This window comes from Quercus suber, unplaced genomic scaffold (genome assembly GCF_002906115.3).
Source record: "Quercus suber isolate HL8 unplaced genomic scaffold, Cork oak 2.0 scaffold_32, whole genome shotgun sequence".
In the NCBI taxonomy this organism is placed as follows: domain Eukaryota; kingdom Viridiplantae; phylum Streptophyta; class Magnoliopsida; order Fagales; family Fagaceae; genus Quercus; species Quercus suber.
The window spans coordinates 1,015,218-1,036,397 of NW_027069497.1; the positions used below are offsets into that span (position 1 = coordinate 1,015,218).

The 21,180-nt window shown below is 32.7% G+C and overlaps 2 protein-coding genes across 4 annotated transcripts; one reads left to right on the plus strand and one right to left on the minus strand.

Annotated features, from left to right (window-relative positions):
- Positions 1-4,566: 4,566 nt before the first annotated feature.
- LOC111991750 (uncharacterized) lies at positions 4,567-8,851 on the minus strand. Of its 3 annotated transcripts, none has more exons than XM_065770499.1 (4): positions 8,538-8,851; positions 6,869-7,494; positions 5,623-6,138; positions 4,567-4,974 (listed from the first exon to the last, which is right to left on the minus strand). In XM_065770499.1, the coding sequence occupies exons 1-4, from the start codon at positions 8,803-8,805 to the stop codon at positions 4,846-4,848; spliced, it is 1,539 nt and encodes a 512-aa protein (XP_065626571.1). In that variant the 5' UTR covers positions 8,806-8,851; the 3' UTR covers positions 4,567-4,845. The 3 variants fall into 3 exon arrangements, with proteins under 3 accessions (XP_065626571.1, XP_023879318.1, XP_023879317.2); XM_024023550.2 differs by lacking the exon at positions 8,538-8,851 and adding an exon at positions 8,007-8,338 and having other exon boundaries at positions 5,623-5,849; XM_024023549.2 differs by lacking the exon at positions 8,538-8,851 and adding an exon at positions 8,007-8,335.
- A 6,582-nt stretch (positions 8,852-15,433) lies between these two features.
- LOC111997999 (transcription repressor OFP5) lies at positions 15,434-17,089 on the plus strand. The gene has a single exon (XM_024030118.2). It carries the CDS (start codon positions 15,671-15,673, stop codon positions 17,003-17,005), a length of 1,335 nt encoding a protein of 444 aa, XP_023885886.2. The 5' UTR covers positions 15,434-15,670; the 3' UTR covers positions 17,006-17,089.
- Positions 17,090-21,180: the final 4,091 nt, after the last annotated feature.

The following is a 21,180-nucleotide window of genomic DNA, read 5'->3' on the forward strand; positions in this document are numbered from 1 at the left end:
AGCAAGATAACTTAAAACATATGTGAAGCAAAAATTATTTCTTATTGATTAACTAATTTTTGTTGAGAGAAAACTGGTTTTTGTTAGGTTATATAGAAATCAATAAAAAAAAAAATGATATAAAAATTACTTTATGGAAACTCTTAGCATACAATATGCTACTTCTTTTCAAATTATCATTTACGCATACTCAATACCACCAATTAAATCACATTACCATATTATTACCATATGCCATTGACACAATATCATATTACAATATATCACAAACATAGACATGATCTTTACTATTATTTCTACTGAGACCACGCATGCATCCTCAAGATGAACCACAATGCCCATGAAAAAAAATAAAGATGAACCACAGTTAGTTAACGTGTGTGGACACTGTCACATGATGCCTTTCAAAAGGGTTTTGGGAAAGAAATTTTTTTTGAAAGTTTGTCTTGAAAATCATGAATTTTTTAAAAAAAGTGTGAGGAGTCATAACTTATTTTTAATTTTTTGAAAGGGAAAAACAAAGTAAAAAATAAAAACCATTTTTATTTAGAAAATAACTCAATGATTAAAATGGTCTAGGACAAGTTTGAGGGTTAGATTCCGTCATGAGAAGGTGTGAGGCACCCACACACGTTAGGATTATCCACCGGTCTCTACGAAGTATGTAAAAGTTATATAACGTTTAATTAATTATTCAATAAGCAGTAAATTGATCAAATTTATTTCATCAAATTAAGCGAGTAGTAAATGTTTTAGCATGGTAGCCTAAAACTAAATTGAGAAATAATAGAAATAATGCAATAATGAAATTAACCAGTGCAAGTAGTTAAAAGAAAATAAATTTTTTTACTAGAAGTATCTCTAAATAGTTATTTGGAGTTAGATTTATAAGTTATTTAGAACCAATATTTGGGCTTTAATCACTGTCACAAAAATAGCATGCGATTCAAATTAGTTCGTGGGCCTAAAAAGGAAGTCAGGAAGCAATTATTTCAAATAAAACCTAACCTACACAACTAGCCTAAACAGAACCCAACCCATTATCAAGCCAATGGTGTAGAATGGTCTGTAGACTTCTGATACGCTCTCCCCACTACGCCAACGGTACCATTCGAAAGAGAGAGATGTTTTTTTGTTTGACGCAGCAGGGCAACAGTACACTCCAAATGTAACAGCAACAGTGCACGCCTCACAGTACAATGCTAATTTTTTTCATTATTTTTTTATCTTCTGTTTTTTTGGGAAATAATTATAAGCTCTTTTTATTTTAGAATGAGGAAATTATTATAAGCTGGTTCACTATAATTTTTTTTTGGTGTCAAGAAGTTAGGTAAAGTAATTTTTTTCCCTCACCCTTGTGATTGTGTTTGTGTTTGTTTCTCAAAAAAAAAAAAAAAATTCAATCTGCTTATTTTATTTATCTTTTAGCTTTTGTAGCTTTAAAGAAAAAAAAAAACTTTTAGTAAAAAGGTATATAACTTGTTTCCAAGAGAACAAAAGAGTCAAACGTTCTTTTGATAGGACAAGAAATAAAATGAAGATTTCTGCATATTTTTTGAAATTGAGAGTTTGATAGAAGTAGAGGTGAAGAAAGATTGAATGATAAAATAAAAAATAAAATTATGAATAAAAGTAAAATTAAAAGCAAAGTTAATACAATAAATAATAGATAGATTTGAGAGTTTATGAGCATAGTTCAATAAATTCATTATTGGGATGAGGCACATATAAAATGGTACGCATCATAATTAAGGAACGAAATAACCAAATAGGATTTATACACCGTGGTTTTTATTTATGCCACTGCTTGTGATTTTCATTTTGCTATTTGTAGAATGCAACGTTAGTTGTTTTATAAAACAAGTTGTCAAATTTCACATACAAAAAGTTCAATATTCGTTTAAAAGGAAGTAAGGTTTGGGTTGCTTCATTCATTCTCTAAGGAATTTTTTGTTGTTGAAATATCTATGCTATTTTTAAATATAAATATTAAATGTTAACATAAATTTAGAAAATGAGATGTTTTGCTAAGTTTAGGCATGGGTTTAAGGTGCTGGGTTTTGGACATGGATGGGTCAAGAAGTTGGGCATGGGCTTGAGTCCAGGGTGCTACCTGGGTCTATGACTTGGTTGGGCTATTTGAGTTGGAGTTTCTGGGGTAGCGGGCTTATTGGGTTTGTAGTTTTGTTTGAGCTGTTTAAGTAGATTTGGGTTGGGTATGGATTTGGTATGAAGGATATGGTAATAATTGGATTCTGGGCATGGCGGGTCGAGATTGTAAAATGAATTGTTCAATTCTTGTATTTCTAATTGGTTCTTGTTCAAGAGTAATGAGCACTTTAAAAGTTCAAAACTTAAGCTGCTTGGTCAGGGAAAAAAATAAATTACGTACGTCAAGTCTAATATTCTTTTCCACAAGAATGCTAGGCCACACGTTAAATCTGGTTTGGCAGCAATGATGGGGTTGAAAATTGCATATTCCAATATCCAATAGCTTGGTCTACCGTCTACCTTTGCAAGTCGGCAGACCAAAGAGACAAAAAAAAGCCTATAATGGAATTAATTGAGAAAGTAATGAAGAAGTCCTCAAATGAAAGAAAACCCCAATTATTACTCAATAAAATCTTTTTTTTTTTAATTCCAAATAATACTCAGTAAAATATTTAAAATAGTAGATGAAAATTTTGGGCAATCAATTTACCTTGAAGAAGTAGTAACTAAGCCATTTTTCTCACTAAAAAAAAAAAAAACTAAGCCCCGAAATTTAGGCTGCAGATAAAAATCTCTATCATGTGCACTTTGTCTGACTCTCTCTTTCATACTTGTATGAGTTTTAAACTCTAATCTATGAGTCCTATGTACTAAAAAAAAATCGAAGAAGCTCTATCTCTGTCTCTATTTCTCACACCAAAAAAAAAAAAATCCAAATTTGAAATTAATTACTTGAAATATTTTCTCCTTGCAAGTTGCAACCCTCACGGCAACCCATTACACAAGCAAAGAATTTTTTTTTTTCTTTTACAAATTTTCTCTATATTACTATAAATGGTATCAGCTTGCGGAGTGATTTTAATTTTTCTCTTCTTCATACTCAATTCCTACCTATGGAGTGTTAGGTATTTACTGTTTGTGAGGGTCCTTTTTCGGAAAGTGTCCAGGCCCAAGTGAAAGCAAGGATCTTGAGCCTTTTAGTTGTTGTTTTAAGGGACTGGACTTGGTTCCAGCAGCTAAATGAGCTAATTACGAACCAGATAGTGCACATAACAAAAATCCTACAACACATACATACTAACAAATAAGAAATATATGCATTGAACAACAAGAAACAATAAAGAGGGGCAATGCGATAGAGCAAAACACAAAGTAAGCGTTAGGGGTCCTCAAAATACTGTGTAATATTTCATCAATTGCTTAATTGTGTAATACATCATGCTCACTAGGGCGTATCACAAGGTCCAAACAAGTTCAAAAATCACAGACTTAGATGGCTCTTCAAGCCTCTATGACTTGCAAAGTTTGAATTCATTTAAATCCGAGTGTATTCTCTAGAGGTTGGTTTGGCAGCAAAGCAATGATGGGGTTGAAAATTGCATATTCCAATATCCAATAGCTTAGTTGGCAGACCAAAGAGACAAAAAAAGCCTATAATGGAACTAATTGAGGAAGTAATGAAGAAGTCCTCAAATGAAAGAAAACCCCAATTATTACTCAATAAAATCTTTTTTTTTTTTTAAATTCCAAATATTACTCAGTAAAATATTTAATATAGTAGAGGAAAATTTTGGGCTATTAATTTACCTTGTAGAAGTACTAACTAAGCCCTTTTTCTCACTAAAAAAGAAAAACTAAGCCCCGAAATTTAGGTTGTAGATAAAAATCTTTAACGTGTGCACTTTGTCTGACTCTCTCTTTCATACTTGTATGAGTTTTAAACTCTAATCTGAGTCCTACGTACTAAAAAAATCGAAGTTTAATCATAGAGGGTCAGTTTATTCAGCTTTAATTGAATACACTTGAAAGTTAGAAGATTGGAATGAACAAACGCAAAGTTAGAGGACTGAAATGAAATATGAAAAAACTTAGAGGGTCAGTTTTGCATTTTACCCAAATTAGAATGTGAGATAAGGTCCAAAAAACCTGGAATTTTAGTATTTTACTAACACCCTTTAATATATAATAAAAATAAAAAATAAAACCTAACTCTACATATTACAAATTTAAAAAGAGATGTTATACAAAAAAAAATTTAATAGTAATTATGCATCATAAAGAATGAAAAAAAAAATTCTAAATTAAAAATATTATATTGAAAGTTAATAGCATCCATAGTTTAATCATATCAGGATTCAGGTTGTAATCTTTACTTTTTGCTTGAATAATATCTCACATTAGCCCAGTTAACTTGAGATATTAACTCCATCAATTTAGTTGTTATTTGGTACTTAGCTCGGTAATCGACAGTGTGTAGTTGACGCAGTAACCATCGATACGAAGGAATCACCTTTCATAAAAGAAAAAGGCATCTTTGTTGACGCAAGATGGAGCCATAAGCTTTTAGAAAGAAAGTTAAATCATGAAATCAAAGGCTTAATTAACGTAGCCTATGATCAAATCAATGCCCAAAATTAAAATTAAGTACAAAGAAGGTCCATTGCTAAAGGCAAGGAAAAGTTATTTCTACTGGATTAGCCAGAGCTCCTTCCAATTGAAAAAGAAGATATGACTTGCCAGAAAAAATGACAATTCAAAGATTTTTGCAGGGTCTTCAATAAATTCTACCCTTCGGGTAAAGTCTATTCAAGTCTCTAATAATCTTCATTGTCTCATTGTTTTGCTTCAATACCTTTATCTCTTAGGTACAAGGATGTCGAAGTCACTAACAGTCCATTCAGCAACTTGATCTGGGTCTTTAAATATTTCAGTTCCCAAATCAACAGACATCCATTGCCTCCTTGCTGGAGGAGTACCTGGATCCTGCAAATGAAGTTTTTATAACTATGGTTAGCATTTAATCCTCAAGAATTATAACCACATATATGGAGAATGTATGACATTCTAATATTATTCTGTTATTCACCTCTGTTTCCTCCAAAAGCAAATGGACCAATTAATATTTGATATCAATCTCTTCTATATATATATATATGATAACAATCTAGCTAGTACCACTCAGAACATTAGGAAAACTTTTTGGAGCCAATTCATTAATGTGCATTTCTATCTACCTAAATGAATTTGCATAGGAGAAAAAAAATAATACAAGTTATACAAATTTTTATTTTGTAATTGCTCTAAAGTAATTTCTTCATTCCCTTGTAAAAAAAAGGGGTAAAATACTATTTTAGCTTTTAAATTTTACTAAAAGTTTGTTTCACATTCCTAAAATTAAATAAAAAAAAAATTTCCCTAAACTATTGAAAAGTTTGTCTTCGTCCTAAACTAATAAAATGTTTTATTTATATCATAAAATTTTTTAAAAAAAATCATCCCTAAACTATTGAAAAAATTCTTTTTTTAACCCCTATTTTTGTCTCGAAACTATTGAAAAAACTACAAAGTTCATGAATGAAAAAAGAATTAAAAAAAAAAAAAACAAATGGGTGACCAAGGAGAAAATCAAACCTGGTAAAAGAAAAGTGATTGTGACAACCTCCCAACATCAAGTTCCCACGTCCTTGAATCCCCAATCCAACCCTCCCCTTGCTTAGTAGGGTACCCATACTCACCCCAAACTGGGTGTGGCAAAATCTGTAATATCTCTTGAGGTTGAGGATTGCTATATGGATCACATAAACTGTAAGGTGCCTCAAGATGCTCTGCATTTCCTGGTGAGCAATGCATGTGATAAGCTGCATAAGGAAAGTTGGTAGTATCATTTCGATGAATGTGTGTCCCATTAGGGAATGTGTGGTAAGGTGGGCATGCATTGAGGTTGTTTGCTTGGCACCATGCGCTTGCATTTGGATTTATGATCATTTCACTGTATCGAGTGACATCTGAAGTCACATTGCCATCACATGGTTTGCCATTATTTTTCCAACAACTTCCAATGTCTAATAGGTAGAATTGGCTAGTTGGACCACCACCTTTAATCACATTCAAGGTGAACCTCACCTTAAAATTAGGTGATTCTGGAATCTGCATAATTAATATATTAAGTACAATATTAAGATGTTATCCATTTGAAATAAATATATTTTATAAACTTAGATTAAATGTTATATATTTAAAAGTAAATCCAAATTCATATTATTTAAACATCGTGACATTTTATATATTATCAAATTCAAGAAATAAAATCTTAACCATGTAAGGAATCTATTTCAAATGAAATAGAAAGGGTCAGTGTATGTATTGGCCCAACGGGCTTAGGCTCTCACGTACTTTACTTGTCTTGCACACATAATCTGCATCTATAAAGGCAGTCTCTTGTACTTTGATCAACAAAGAAAATATAATACACATTCCGTCCCTCTCCTTTCTTTTACCTTATATTCAACAAAGAGGATTCTATTTCACATTAACCAAATACACATCCGCATTAATGTTTCACTTTCAAAGAAAGCTGACAGCGGGGCATGAATAGAGAGCTTTTGAAAAGACCTACACAAGACGTCTATAAGTCAAACTTATATACCTACCAACTTTAGGTAAACCATATTAATTCTTGGGCATGCCATATTTTCAACTTTTTCTGCTAATCACAAAACTTAGTAATTAACTAATCATCATTCAACGAATGACCTAAGAGCTCGATGGAACATAGTAACAGAACTGAGTTAATTAGTAACCTACCTAGCAATGAGTAATTGAAAGAGGACACTCCAATTAATTAGATTGTCTAGAAGTTAAAGAAAGAGTTACTTACAATTTTAGACATTCCTCTGGTAGGATAATGGTACCCACCAGATAATCCATGAGTGGCATCTGATCTCAAGTAAAGCATCAACCAAGGATACTTTGTCGAAGTCCTCAAGACATTATGGAAAACCCAACTACTTCCCTTTCCAAGTTCCTTCTCCCAAGTTACTGAATGGTAAGATATATTCCCCACCAAACCTTTACTCAAATCTGCATCCAAGTCCCATGACCCATAAAACCTTCCCTTAAGAGTACTCATATTAAGCCCTTGCAATGTGGTATAGTCATGATAAATGGTCGGTTGGTTCATGCACCCTTTTCCAAAGCAAGGGAACCCTTTATCAGGGCCGAAAGGGCCAACTTTATGGCCATTCTTGGGGCATTTGGCAGCAAAAGTGTCCATGTTGCCACTCTTTAGCATGATCATCCAAAACTGCCATGGTTTTGGGGTGTCTTCAACCTCACATTTAGATCCCAAATAGAGTTCTTTCTCAGCAGCGTAAACGTCTACATTGGAAAGGGCATTTGGATCCACTCCAAGAAAAGGGTCTCCAACCCCTAGATTGTTGTCTTTATCCGTGACTCTCTGGACCAATATATTGGGTATCAAATTGCAGAGGGAGCAGTTTTGTTCTGCAGGGATAAACAAAAATTAACTAAAAATCTCAACTATAAATAATTGCATCTTCTGGTTTTCGAAAAAAAAAGGTGAATTTCAACTGAATATGGTTAGTCTAAAATTATCTCGAACACAAAAATCAGAAAGCCCAAGTGCAAAACTAGTACCAGCAATAATCAACCAGTATTTTATTGATGCTATCATACCAAAATCTTAACACAACATAACTTTTTACACTAAGAAGAATAATAAAAAAGAGCCATTGGCCAAGACATAAAGAAATGAATATGAAACTATACATTACCAATGTAAGTGTACACTATTACAGAAATAAAAATAAGATGAGAAAGACACTTTTGTTTTCATAGACCAACAAAGAAAAAAGAAAAGAAAAGAAAAGAGAAAAAAAAAAAAAAAACCATGAACTTTTACCGTGTTGGAAAGAAAGAAAAATAGATTAGACTATTGTGTTTCATCCAGAAGGAGATGAAGAGGGAAAAACAGAAACAGAACAAGGCCAAGCTACCTTTTGCCGGTGGAGAAGCCGTGTATATGTCAAAGCAATCAGCAGCCCTTGGACTGCCCATATGAGGAGCTTCTTCACCAACTTCATTGCATTGGTTCCATGACTCTATCGCCAACCTTAGGCCATCCCTTCTCATTCCAGGATCACCCACAGCCGATACATACTCACTTTCAGAACCATTCACAAACAAAACACACGTAAAGAAAACCACAACCAGAGTAAAAGCAAAAGGAAAAGCACATGGGTTTTTCGCGTGCTTATTAGCCATTGATGATAAAAGCTTGATAAATAATGCTTCCTTGCCTAAGTTTGCTATATAAGCATGAGTATTGGAATTATGAAAGATAAAGTCTTTTTTTTTTTTTTTTTTAATATTTAATTTTTTTATGTTACTCTGTTTTTTTTTTAAAAAAAAAAAAAAAACCATGAACTTTTACTGTGTTAGAAAGAAAGAAAAATAGATTAGACAATTGTGTTTCATCCAGAAGGAGATGAAGAGGGAAAAACAGAAACAGAACAAGGCCAAGCTACCTTTTGCCGGTGGAGAAGCCTTGTATATGTCAAAGCAATCAGCAGCCCTTGGACTGCCCATGCGAGGAGCTTCTTCACCAACTTCATTGCATTGGTTCCATGACTCTATCGCCAACCTTAGGCCATCCCTTCTCATTCCAGGATCACCCACAGCCGATACATACTCACTTTCAGAACCATTCACAAACAAAACACACGTAAAGAAAACCACAACCAGAGTAAAAGCAAAAGGAAAAGCACATGGGTTTTTCGCGTGCTTATTAGCCATTGATGATAAAAGCTTGATAAATAATGCTTCCTTGCCTCAGTTTGCTATATAAGCATGAGTATTGGAATTATGAAAGATAAAGTTTTTTTTTTTTTTTTTTAATATTTAATTTTTTTATGTTACTCTGTTTTTTTTTAAAAGAAATTGCTTTGTACATAATTCATACTTTCCCAATATTGCATGGAACGTATTTTATTATTATATTAAAAACAAAAAGTATTTTATCATTATATGCCAACTTTTGTGATGATATTAAGGGGTAAGGGGTGCATTGCAGGACATCATTATGTCATTTAAATATCCAAAAGTATTCTTACCTAACCGTGTAATTGTTTGGTGTACATTCTGTTTCAGGTTGAGTCGGTGGGTACTTTTATAAATTTCATTTCCGTTAAACTCACTTTCCTACCAGAAAAGAAAAGGACAAAACTGAAGTTTCCTTGCAATGGTCTTGAAAGAAAAAGGTGCTTTAATTTTGTATAAACTTGTAGAGGATGAAAAGCAAGTGCTATAATTATTTAGACACATCACACAATGTTATGGTTATGCTGTGGAATGGAATTTGGCTGCTTAAGGAACTTCTTACTTAAGGGACCACAAGCACCCTCTTAATCACTAGATTACAAGGTTACATTAATACAACTGCGGCCAAAATCATATATATATATAGAGGTTGGGTTCAAGTTATACTTGGTATAACTTTAAACAATATTACATTACTTAATAACTTGTTATTGAATTCATATTTTGTAGAATCCTATTGTTGGGTTATATGTTCTATATGTTTTTAATATGCATGTCAATTTTCATATTAATTAGATGTTATTTACTATTCAATTCATAAACTCATCTTTTTATGCATTATTTTAAACAATATAAACTTGAATTTAAATAATTGATTGATAATCTGACTATCGATCTTTGCTCATCTTGAAATTTTGCAAGTATGAAAAATATAAAAAGATAATATAATCCAACAGTGAATTTATCAAAATTCGCATCCAATTAAAAAATATTGAGTGATGTAATATTATTTGAATTTACACCAAGTATAACTTGAAGTTACAATTGGTGTAACTTTAAACAATGTTACATCACTTAATATTTTTTAATTAGGTGTGAATGTGAATTTTGACAAATCTACCATTATATTACATTATTTTCATATATTTTTCATACTTGCAAATTTTCAAGTTGATTAAAGATTAATAGCTATGTTATCGATCAATTGTTTAAATTCAAGTTTTGCAATTTAAAATAATGCATAAAAGATGAGTTTATGGATCGAATGGTAAATAATATCCAATTGACATGAATATTGGCATGAATATTAAGAACGTATAGAACATGTAATTAATGGTGGGATTTTTAAAATATCCAAATGAATTCATATTTTGTAGAATCCTATTGTTGGATTATATGTTCTATATGTTCTTAATATGCATGTCAATTTTCATATTAATTAGATGTTATTTACTATTCAATTTATAAACTTATCTTTTTATGCATTATTTTAAATAATATAAACTTGAATTTAAATAATTGATTGATAATATGACTATTGATCTTCGATCATCTTGAAATTTTGCAAGTATGAAGAATATAAGAAGATAATATAATCCAATTCGCATCCAATTAAAAAATATTGAATGATGTAATATTATTTGAAGTTACACCAAGTATAACTTGAAGTTACACTTGGTATAACTTTAAACAATGTTACACCACTTAATATTTTTTAATTAGATGTGAATTTTAACAAATCCACCATTATATTACATTATCTTCATATATTCTTCATACTTGCAAATTTTCAAGTTAATTAAAGATTAATAGCCATGTTATCGATCAATTGTTTAAATTCAAGTTTTTGTAGTTTAAAATAATGCATAAAAGATAAGTTTATGAATCGAATGGTAAATAATATCCAATTGACATGAATATTAGCATGAATATTAAGAACATATAGAACATGTAATTAATGGTGGGATTTTTAAAATATAAATTTTATAAAAAGTTATTGTAGGGTTGTCCACCACCTGTCCAAGTCGACCAAACTGCCTGATCTGATGACATTCAACCCGAAAACTACTTGACCCAAGTAGTGGGTTGGTCAACGATAGGTCACTGGACATAGAAACTGACAAGATTGATTCAATATTTGTTTTAGCGGTCTAAGAAAGCGAATAACCTGACCCACCCGATGATCTCATATGCCTCTACTTTGATCTCCTTTCCGATCTCCTTTCCACCATCAATGATGACCCTAACTTTTTCAAATCTGAGGAGATCTCAGCCGATCCAGCTGAGATCTCCTACAGATCTAGTGTAGATCGTGAGATTCCATCAAAGAACCACCAATTTTTTTGATCTAGTGTAGATCATGAATAAAAAGTGCTATAATTATTTAGATCTTGGTTTTGACCAAGTCTAACTCAACCCGTGGCCAATCTAGCTCAATTCAACCTGTTCATCCTCTCAGTCGGTGATGGGTCCTCCGATCTTCCACTCGACTTGGTTGAGTCGAGTCCAAAACCGACCCGGATCAACTTGTGAACAGCCCTAAGTTATTTGGTGGTGTAACATTGTTTAAAGTCACATAAGGTATAACTAATTTTTTTTTATCTAAGTTGAATACTACCTAGGCTCGTTTTTAAAATTTTTGTCAACTCTTAAAAAAAAACCTTTGTGATCGAGTATATTATTTGATAAAGTATACAAATTGTTTGTATTTTTTATTACTCTATTTTAGGGTAGAGGAAGGCAAGGTAGTTAGTTATTTCTTAATGTAATTTTTGTTATTGTGTTGTAATTAATTTATTTAATGTTTATATTTATCAAATAAGTTATATATGGAAAATTATTTATTATGAAAATATTGAAAATAAACAATCAATTTTTAGAACATAGTATAAATTTTCATTCAAATTTAATGATAAGTTTTGATAAGAAAAATTGGACTAATTAAGTTTCAAATTGAATGGAAGTAGTTCTAAATGGATTATAAGTAATTTTAAAGTGAAGAGACACTTCTCACAAAATTAGAGTATATGAAATCTAATTAGAATGACACATCAATTGGTACAACCAATCTATTTATTTCATCTCAAAAAAAAAAAAAAATCCAGGTTGTACCGATCATTTTGACATAATTTCAGCTAGTTTGGACTGTACTGGCAAAATTTTGGATTGTACCTTTATGTATAGATTTTTATAAACATTTGTATTTTTATTTAATATTATAATCATTTTATGAAATTAAGTTGGTTATTATGAATTCTAGTTAACTCAACTGGTAAAGATTTTTATAGTTGAATAAGAGATTTTGAGTTTAATTCTCGTTTACACAAAAAACCAATTGGACAAAAAATATATATTGGTTAATGTGATGACTTTTTTTTTTTGGATAATCTATGAGATGGCTTTAACTTCTTATAAAGTTATTCTTTTTATCTTTTATATCCACAGGCACAGATATAGTCATACATATAGATTAGTGAAGAAGTCTTAACACTTAAAAAAGAAAAAAGAAAAAAGAAAAAGAAACACATGCGTCGGCATCGATCAGTCATGCATATCAAATTAGGTTGGTATCAAAATGCACATGCATGCAACAGTCTTACTGCTAATATGACTGATATGGGTTAACTATGTTGCTAGCTGTTCATTTTGGTCAATAACTAATTATATGAGTTTACTTGTTGACCAAGGTTTAGTCAAGCTAGAAGGAGGAAGAGCAACATCCAGTTAGGAGGATCTGTTTGCTTTGTTTTACACCTTCAAGAATGAAACTGAAAATGGACCCCTTAGCCCATCGAGTCATGACTCGGCATGCGTACTCATAGGTTGGGCTACACCTTGGGAAACTTACGGCTTGCCTACCAAGGGACCTCGAGTGCAATTTGCTGCCTGCTGCCCTACCCACTGGCAAACTATGTATGGGTAGTATAAGTAATGACCCTAGTTGATATCTCTAAATCAATAATAGTTTTTTTTTTTTTTTTTGGGTGGTGGTGGGAACGGGGATACATTTTTAAAATAAAGACTAAAGGTAAGAGAATAAGAAATGGATTTTAGCTAGTTCAATTGATAAAAAATTTTGTCTTTTGAATAAAAAATTTAGAGTTTAAACTCCCAAACACCAAAAATTAATTAGTGTTTTTGGCTTGATAATAAAGAAAAATAATCATGAAGTCGACGCCATAAGTTAAATTTATATTTTAAAACAACAAAAAGGAAGGAGTATATATGGCATATGATTTAATAATAATTGAAATATTCTTTTATTTTAAAAAACCTATTAAGAGATCTAGAGTTTAAACCCCCTCTTACACCAAAATTTGATTGGAGCATTTCAGTTGATGATAAGGATTAATCATCATGAAGGACATCATAAGTTGAATTTCTATGTTATCTATCCAAAGAAAAAAAAAAAAGGAAGGAGTACACGGCACATGCCTTTTATAATAATTAAAATAATATTTTCTTAATAAACCTTTTATTTTATTTATTTATTTTTTGTTTGTTAATTCATAATTGGGGTGGGAAGAATTTGATAATTAATCTTTATTATCATGCCAAATGCTCCAATCAAATTTTGGTGTATGAGAGGTTTAAACTCTAGATTTCTTAATAAATTCTTTAAGAAAAGAATATTTCAATTATTATAAAAGACATATGCCTTATACTCCTCCTTTTTATTGTTTTAAAATAGAAATTTAATTTATAGCGTTCACTTCATGATAATTTATCTTTATTATTAAGTTAAAAATATCAATTAATTTTTTATGTAAGTGAATTTGAGCTCTACATTTTTTTTAAGAGATAAAAAATTTAATCAATTGAATTAGCTAAAATTTATTTTTTATTTTCTTGCCTTTAGTCTTTATTTTTAAAATGTATTAGTTATTTTGTATTTCCTTTGTTTCAAGAGAAAAGCATTAACAGACAGCACACAGATATGGAAAAGGGAATAAGACGAGCAGGGGGGGAAGGTATGCTTTCAATTAAAGTGATGCCCATCAATCATGTCAGAAGTATGTGATTCTGCCCTCAGAGTGCAGTTCTTCCAGATGGTTGTTTATCAAAAGCATGTGGGCCTGATGGTTGTCTTTTTAGTACTTGGGGGGATCTGACTACGATTTGGGCTTGTGTCCATTTTATTGGATCCTGCGATGGACTTGTGCAGAGCTTTCTCCAGAGTCCAGACACAAGTGACAAGACCATAAATCTTTGTCCTCTCATTTCTCATCATTCATCAATGTCACGGTTCCATGTTTTTTACTTTGTTTTCTTTTCTTTGGTCATAGCGACGTTTCAAAATTTAGTTGCAGCACGCAGTAGCCAATATATTTCATAAAAGATGAAAAAATAATTGGGAAAATAGTTTTTTTTTTTTTTTTTTTTTAACTTTTTATGGTGAAGGATTGAGAGCCCAGTGGGGATAAGAATAGCCATAGGACCATTATTTTTCACAAAAGTATTCACAGTGAAATGGCAAAGTGTGGTTTGTGCGTAATAAAATTGGTTGTGGTAGACTTAGATATAAATGATGTTACTCAAATGAGTCAAATCATAACAAATCTTATTAAAGAAAAAGTTATAAAAGATTGTCTCTTAACATTACTAAAGGGTTCTTGCATTAGGCATTGATAAATTATTAATTGTTCCAAAAGATTAAACTGTAACAAATTTAATCATTTAATGATAATTTTAACATGCATTATGTTTTTCCTAGAATTTGAAAATGATAGAAAATACAAACTCAAAAACAAAAATAATAAAATAAATAAATTAACAGTGGTGGATGTTTTATGTAGCAAGAGCTTTGGCCCAGAACTTAAGGAGTTTGAGTTCTTATTTCTTTTCTTTTTCATATTAAGTAACTTAAAGTGTAATATTCAAATCTCCTATTTCCTAACTACGGAATTTATAAAAAACTAGCGCCTCTATTTGCTCCATAAAGCCTTTCGGCTTGGCTGAATTAAGATCCAACGTAGCCCAATTGCCCCAATGCTCTATTCCATTCAACCAACTTGGTCACTGGCCCACTGCTAACCTTTGACTAAAAAAGGAAAAAAAAAAAAGTTACATAATCTATAACGAAAAATAAAGCCGAGAGAAAAAAAAAAAAAAAAAAGCAAAAGAAAGAACCTACCCAATTTTATGCATAAAAGGAAGATGACCAAAGAGAAAAACTCTCCCAATACACTAGAACCCAGAAATTATTAGTTCTTCACGTTCTCTTCAAAACTACCAAAATTGGAAATTTCAAATTTGTGTGCTAGTAATAATAATTTTCCATGGCTTCCTCTCATCTTAAAACCAATTTAACCAAGTAGCTATTTGAGCAATCACATCACATTACTGTTTAATTACAGTGCTTAATTATATAAGCATGTGGACCACTTGCTCTAATTAAGGCCCCCATGAATGAATTTGCTTTGTCACTGTTTCCTTCACATAGAACAACCTAGAGATTCCTTAACTTTTTCTCCTAAGTATTTTATTTGATTTGTACTATTAAGTTTTTATAAACTAAAAAAGAAAAAATTGTGCAACTAGGTAAGAGGTCCCCTTGCTTTGCCAATCTTTTACAAGCATAGATTACAAACCATAAATCATAAAGTAGAAAAAGGTGGGTTAGTGGTCACAAGATGGGCGGGCCTTTCTTTTGAAAAAAACAGCAGAAATCCAATAAGAAACCCACGTTCCCATTTATAACAGCTTAACTGTCCCTCCTCCCTCTCTAACTGAACTCCATTACCATCCATTTTCACTTCTTCTGGGAATCTCCAAAAACCTTAACAAAATCAAAGAATTCTCATCCAAACACAAAGAATTTTTTTTTTTTTTTAAGGAAACCATGAAGTGGGGAAGAAAGAAACTTCCTTCTTCACCTTCCTCCTCCTTGTCTCAGCCTTCTTTCTTGTCTAATGTCTTTCCCATTTCATGGCTTTCCAAGTTCAAACACATGGGCATCAACTCTAAACCGAAACCCGGAAAAGTAAGGCGAAAAGGTAAGCTGAATACTCCTTCCATGAGTTCATCACAGTGCTGTGGTGGTGGTGAGAATGGTGGTCGGTTTTATGGTGGGAATGATGATGATGCTTTTTGGAGACTGTCATTTAGAGAAGAGGCTGTCAATGGGAATCAGAATAGAGGGGTCTTGAAATCCGTTTGGTATGAATCTGATGATGAGGTTCATGTCCCATCTTCTAGGTGCATGGGCTCTAGATCGAATTGTGGTGAAGTGAGGGAAAGAGAAGAGGCTAAGAAGCTCAACGAGATGCTTTCGGGTTTAAGGGAAGTGAGAGGATTGCACAAAGATGAGGAGATTTCCCCGGAATTGGATGCTCGTTATGGAGACGGATCACCATGGAAAAGGATTGAGAAAGAATGGAAATTAAGTCAAATGAATCCGCAAGTTTTGGAAGAGAAGGTGTTGGAATTGGAACGAGAATGGAAGTCTGCGAAATCTGTGGACAAAGAATCATTGGAATGGGAATCTCCAAGGACAATTTGGACGCCTAAGAGGGATAAGCACAAATTGATAGCTTCTGGCTCAAAGAAACATTGTTCTGCCTCTTCCTTGAATTCTAAGAATTCTAGCCTAAGAGATACTGCAGAAGATGGTGTTTTTGCTACTAAGAACTTGGAGGAAACTGCAGGACTCTCGGCAGAACAGTTTTGTTCAGAGTGGCAGAAGTTGAAAGGAACGAAAATTGAAGAGCTGAAGTCAAAGAGTGAGAAAGAGAGGAAATCTCTTCATGTAAGCAAGGACTCACAGAGGAGAAGAACAAAGAAGAATCCCAAAGTCAGAGTTTATTCTCCGAGAACGGCTTCCAAGGTTGAAATCTGCAGAATAAAAGCGCTGGAAGACATGAAGAAATCAAAACTGAAGATGAAAAAGAAGGAAAAGGAGAAAATTGTGGAGGAAACAACATGCTTGGAGAGCTTCGCTGTTGCAAAATGCTCATTTGATCCACAGCAGGACTTCAGAGATTCAATGCTTGAGATGATCACCGAGAAAAGGATCAGCCGGCCAGAAGAGCTTGAAGAACTCTTGGCTTGTTATCTAACCTTGAATTCTGACGAATACCATGACCTCATCATCAAGGTATTCCGGCAGGTGTGGTTTGACTTGAACAAGGTCTGTTTTAGTAGTGAGTTACATAGTGAAGATTGTTGCTATAATTAACTATTGCTTAGCTAGTGATAGAAAAACACCTATCATTTTGTAAGTAGTTAACACTGTTAATGTTTTAACATTATGTTTCTAATTTGCACAAGGTTGCAGATCTTACTTCATATCAATTGCATACATTTATTAAAAGAAAAGGTAGCATCAGAAATTGTGGGTGGAAGCAACTCCAAGCAATAATTTCTATAATGCACTTTTGTTTGCATGCATACATATGTGATATGTGATATGAGGATGAAATTTGAAAGGTGAGGCTTTGTGTTTTAGTTGAAGTCATATGCTTGTTAATAAATGTTCACTGTTGTCATTCTGGTAGACAACTGGATGAAATGTGGTGGAAATTTCTTCGGTGACAAGGGCCTAAACTTAGTATAGGATGGAACTAACAATTTATTGTAACCAACAATACACTCCTCTCCATTCCATTTGTACTATTGACGGACTGGTGCCATTTTCCATGGCATAGTAAGTCCATGGATTTTGCTGTTACTCATTTTCATGCATCCAGCTTTAACTTCCATTAGCATTTAGCAGGACTGATTCAAGTAATTTTATCTAACCGTAACCACAAAATATTCTGATTCCTTCTGCTTGTAATTTTAGTTCTAATCTGTTGTGTCTGCTACAACAGTCCATTTTTCTATCAGCTAGGCAGTAATGCAACAGAAACTGGTACCCAATCTAAAATTCTTAATATCTTGGCTTTGCTATGAAGAGTTAAAAGCTGTAATTTATCGTATCTATTACTTCTTAATGTCTACTTTTTCTCAAGATGTCATTTCTTCACCAACTAAGCACTCGTGAACCTTGCCAACCACTTGAATTGTGCTACATTCAGGCTTCTCTTTTACTCTTAGTGCCTTCATTTTCTCCTCACATTCATAACATCATGCTGTCTTACCATGGTTTTCACAAGTAGCGGAAATAGACTACCAAATCACAGTAGCTTCCCTTTGCAGCATTGCTCTCACAAGCTCCTTGGCCTTCAATAGTCCAATGCAACTAAGTGAATCCACCATATAGCCATGGTCTCCATGGTTTGTTGATTGAGCTTCATAAGCATGAGCCGTGAGATGTAATGTTTCATGACATTGGCAAGCTTACACGTTTGAAGGAAATTAACCATCGTTTATGATCCTATCTTTTAGCAATAAAAGCATGAAGCCACTCACCCCTGTTCAAAGCTCCAATGTCAGCACTTGCAGTGATGCAGATAAGAAATCCATTGGGCATGCAATGTCTGGCTCGCCTTTGCATTTTTCATAATTATGGGCAAGCACCAATACCTCCTCAAAGCAAGTTATATGTGCATGCCAATGATCATGGTGTTCTGAGAAGATCAATGTTTGATGACCTCTTAAAAAATACATCTCTCTCTCTCTCTCTCTCTCTTCTCTGAGTAATCCAACCCCACATACCCCAATACAATAAAGTTTCTCCACTTTCGTTACATCATTTTGAATAAGCAATCAACTTGGTAATTCCATTGATCCTCTTTCCACTTGCACGCTTAGAATTGACATCGTTATTCAGTATTCTATCAAGCAAGTCTGCTCACTTTTTGGTGTACCCAAAACTTGCATACCCATGAATTAAAGGTTTTTACCCATTTTGAACAATCCAAAACTTTTTTTTTTTTTGTTGGGGGGGGGGGGGGGGGGGGGGGGGGGGTGGGGGGGTGTGCGTGTGGGGTGCGGGGGGCTTCATAGGTAAGGTATAAGTTTCTTCATCAGCACCAATATAGGAGGACATAGTATTTGTTGAAAGATTGCATAAGCTCTCGCTACTGCATTCCAATTATATTGTCGGTTTGTCAATGTAAGCGAAAACAGACAACATGTGACCACTTGAGAATCAGAATTGATGGTGGTAAACATGGAAAATGTACTAATTTGGAGTAGAAATGATGGCATGGGCTTTCTTTTTCAATCATAGAATGGCATTTACCTGTATGTCATTAAGAAATAAGGTTGCCTGCAGCTAACGCAAAATTGTTTTAACCCATTACCAACTTCACGAAACAATAGTCGTATGTACAACATCTTGACATGCATAATTGAAGAACACTAAATAGCACGCTAGCAATATTTATTAATGTTAACCTTAACAAAATCTTCAGGTGCTAAATATGCTTCCATCCTTCTGTGGCAATGAATGTGAATAATGTCTCAAATCTTATCAAGAATTTTGTAGCTGTAGCCTTTTCAGCAGCGCTTTGAGATGACTGAACTAATTAAAATGAATTCTGCTCCTGCTACTCTGCCAGAAATGGAGATGGACTGAAAAAAAAAAAATACTTTCACAAATTCAGATCTAAGCAACTCATCCTGTAGCCAAATGCCACTAACACAAAATTATAAGTAACATCATAATATTGCCATAAATGCCTGTACATCTGCACTATTTTCTTAATGCTCTTAAGATAGAGCAGGCAAGAGAAAAAAAAAAGCCCTTACAAGCACTCAAAACTTATCTACAACTGGAGCCTTGAATCTTAACTGGTTCCCAAGTCTCAGCACATGAATAGGTTCCTGATTTTTGAAGCAGCCCACAAAGCCTTACCATAATCTCCAAACTCAACCAAAAACAGTTTACGTTCCTCAAGATATCTCTCCCTCACAGGAAGTGTACTTCTTAAAATTTCAGAAGATCAAGAATCTGTCCATTCAAACCATCCAGCACAACAGCAAAGAAGACCTCGGTTTTTTGAGGATTTGCATTTTGCACACAGGCCATGGAGACGTGCACTGTTGAAGTGTGTGCCCAGGAGCTTAAAAGAAGAAAAAGTCACAGAGGAGAGGAAGAGAGCTTAGCCGAACTGATATAATAGAACAGAAGAGACATCTGAAGCTCCTTGCTCTGAAGACGAATGTGCAGAAATTAGAGGTGCCCATAGGCCATTTGAAGCAGCAAGTATTTGAGGTTTTGATTTTGCTTCAGCCATGCTCTTTCTCGTTGAAATATAGGGGCAATGAGTTTGGTAACTTCGATTTTCTTTGAATGAGATTGCTGTCAGTGGGGGGCTAGAATTTGACAATGCATGTATATTATATGAGACGTAAAGAGTTCAAATCCATCCACGCTATGGTAGCTATCAAATCCATCCACGCTATGTGTAGCAAAATACTCTTGTTCCCTATTTTTGAAACTCGATTTTAACAAAATCAAGTTATGTGTAAAACTCAACATCCTTAGAATCGAGTTATATGTATATTTTTAAGTGGAACTTGACATTAGCAATTTCAAGTTTCGCTTAAATTTAAAAAAAAAAAAAAAAATTTAAGTAACAAAATATGCATAGAACTGACATTGCTAATGTTGAATTCCACTTGTAACTCGATTTTGTTAAAATTAAGTTTAAAAAACAGGGACATTTGTTAAATAGTTTCAAAATCTGTATAGTTTTAAATTATGAACAAATGCCTATTTTCTCCCAAAAATGAGATAGGGTATTTGTTATATTGTTTATATATTAACAATGTTTTACACATGAAATTATGTTTTCCAAGTGTTGAAAATTCAAAATTCAATTTAGTATTTAGCCTTATGTGCTCAAAGAAAAATGCAAAGTCATTGCAAAAATTTCATGATAAATGAAATTTCTAGTGAAAGACAATGGTATTGCTCTGCAACACATGGATTTAAAAGAATATATATATATATATATATATATGAAAATTGGATTTAAAAGAATATATACATATGAAAAAAATTTAAAAGGGTCAACCCTTTTAATTATGTTTGTGACGTCACAAATATAATTAAAAATTGTGTTTCAAAAATCATTGACAGGATAATTTTTGGGTAAAATACTATTTTGGTTCTTAAACTTTACCAAAAGTTTGTTTTTCATCTCTAAATTTTAAAAGATGTATTTTTCATTCCTAAACTATTAAAAGTTCATCTTTTGTTTTAAACTATTGAAAATGTTTGATTTATGTCCTTAAATTTTACTAAAAATTTATTTTTATTCCTAAATTATTGAAAAAAAAATTCTTTTTTCATCCCTAATTAGAGATGAAACACAAATATTTAGTAAAATTTAAGGCCAAAATATATTTTACCCTAAATTTTTTTAATATACGTCTATCTACATTTAATGGTATGTTTTTACAAACCCAAAAATCGACTAGAAGTTCCCATCATCATAAGATCAACTATAAGTTTTTCAT

Excerpts from the sequence above, each read along its gene's own strand:
- LOC111997999 (XM_024030118.2), top strand. The coding sequence starts at position 15,671 with ATGAAGTGGGGAAGAAAGAAACTTCCTTCTTCACCTTCCTCCTCCTTG.
- LOC111991750 (XM_065770499.1), bottom strand. The coding sequence starts at position 8,805 with ATGGCTAATAAGCACGCGAAAAACCCATGTGCTTTTCCTTTTGCTTTT. Across the intron at positions 6,139-6,868 it reads CCAGAGGAATGTCTAAAATT|ATTCCAGAATCACCTAATTT; the intron begins GTAAGTAACTCT and ends TTAATTATGCAG. Across the intron at positions 4,975-5,622 it reads AATCACTTTTCTTTTACCAG|GATCCAGGTACTCCTCCAGC; the intron begins GTTTGATTTTCT and ends CTTCATTTGCAG.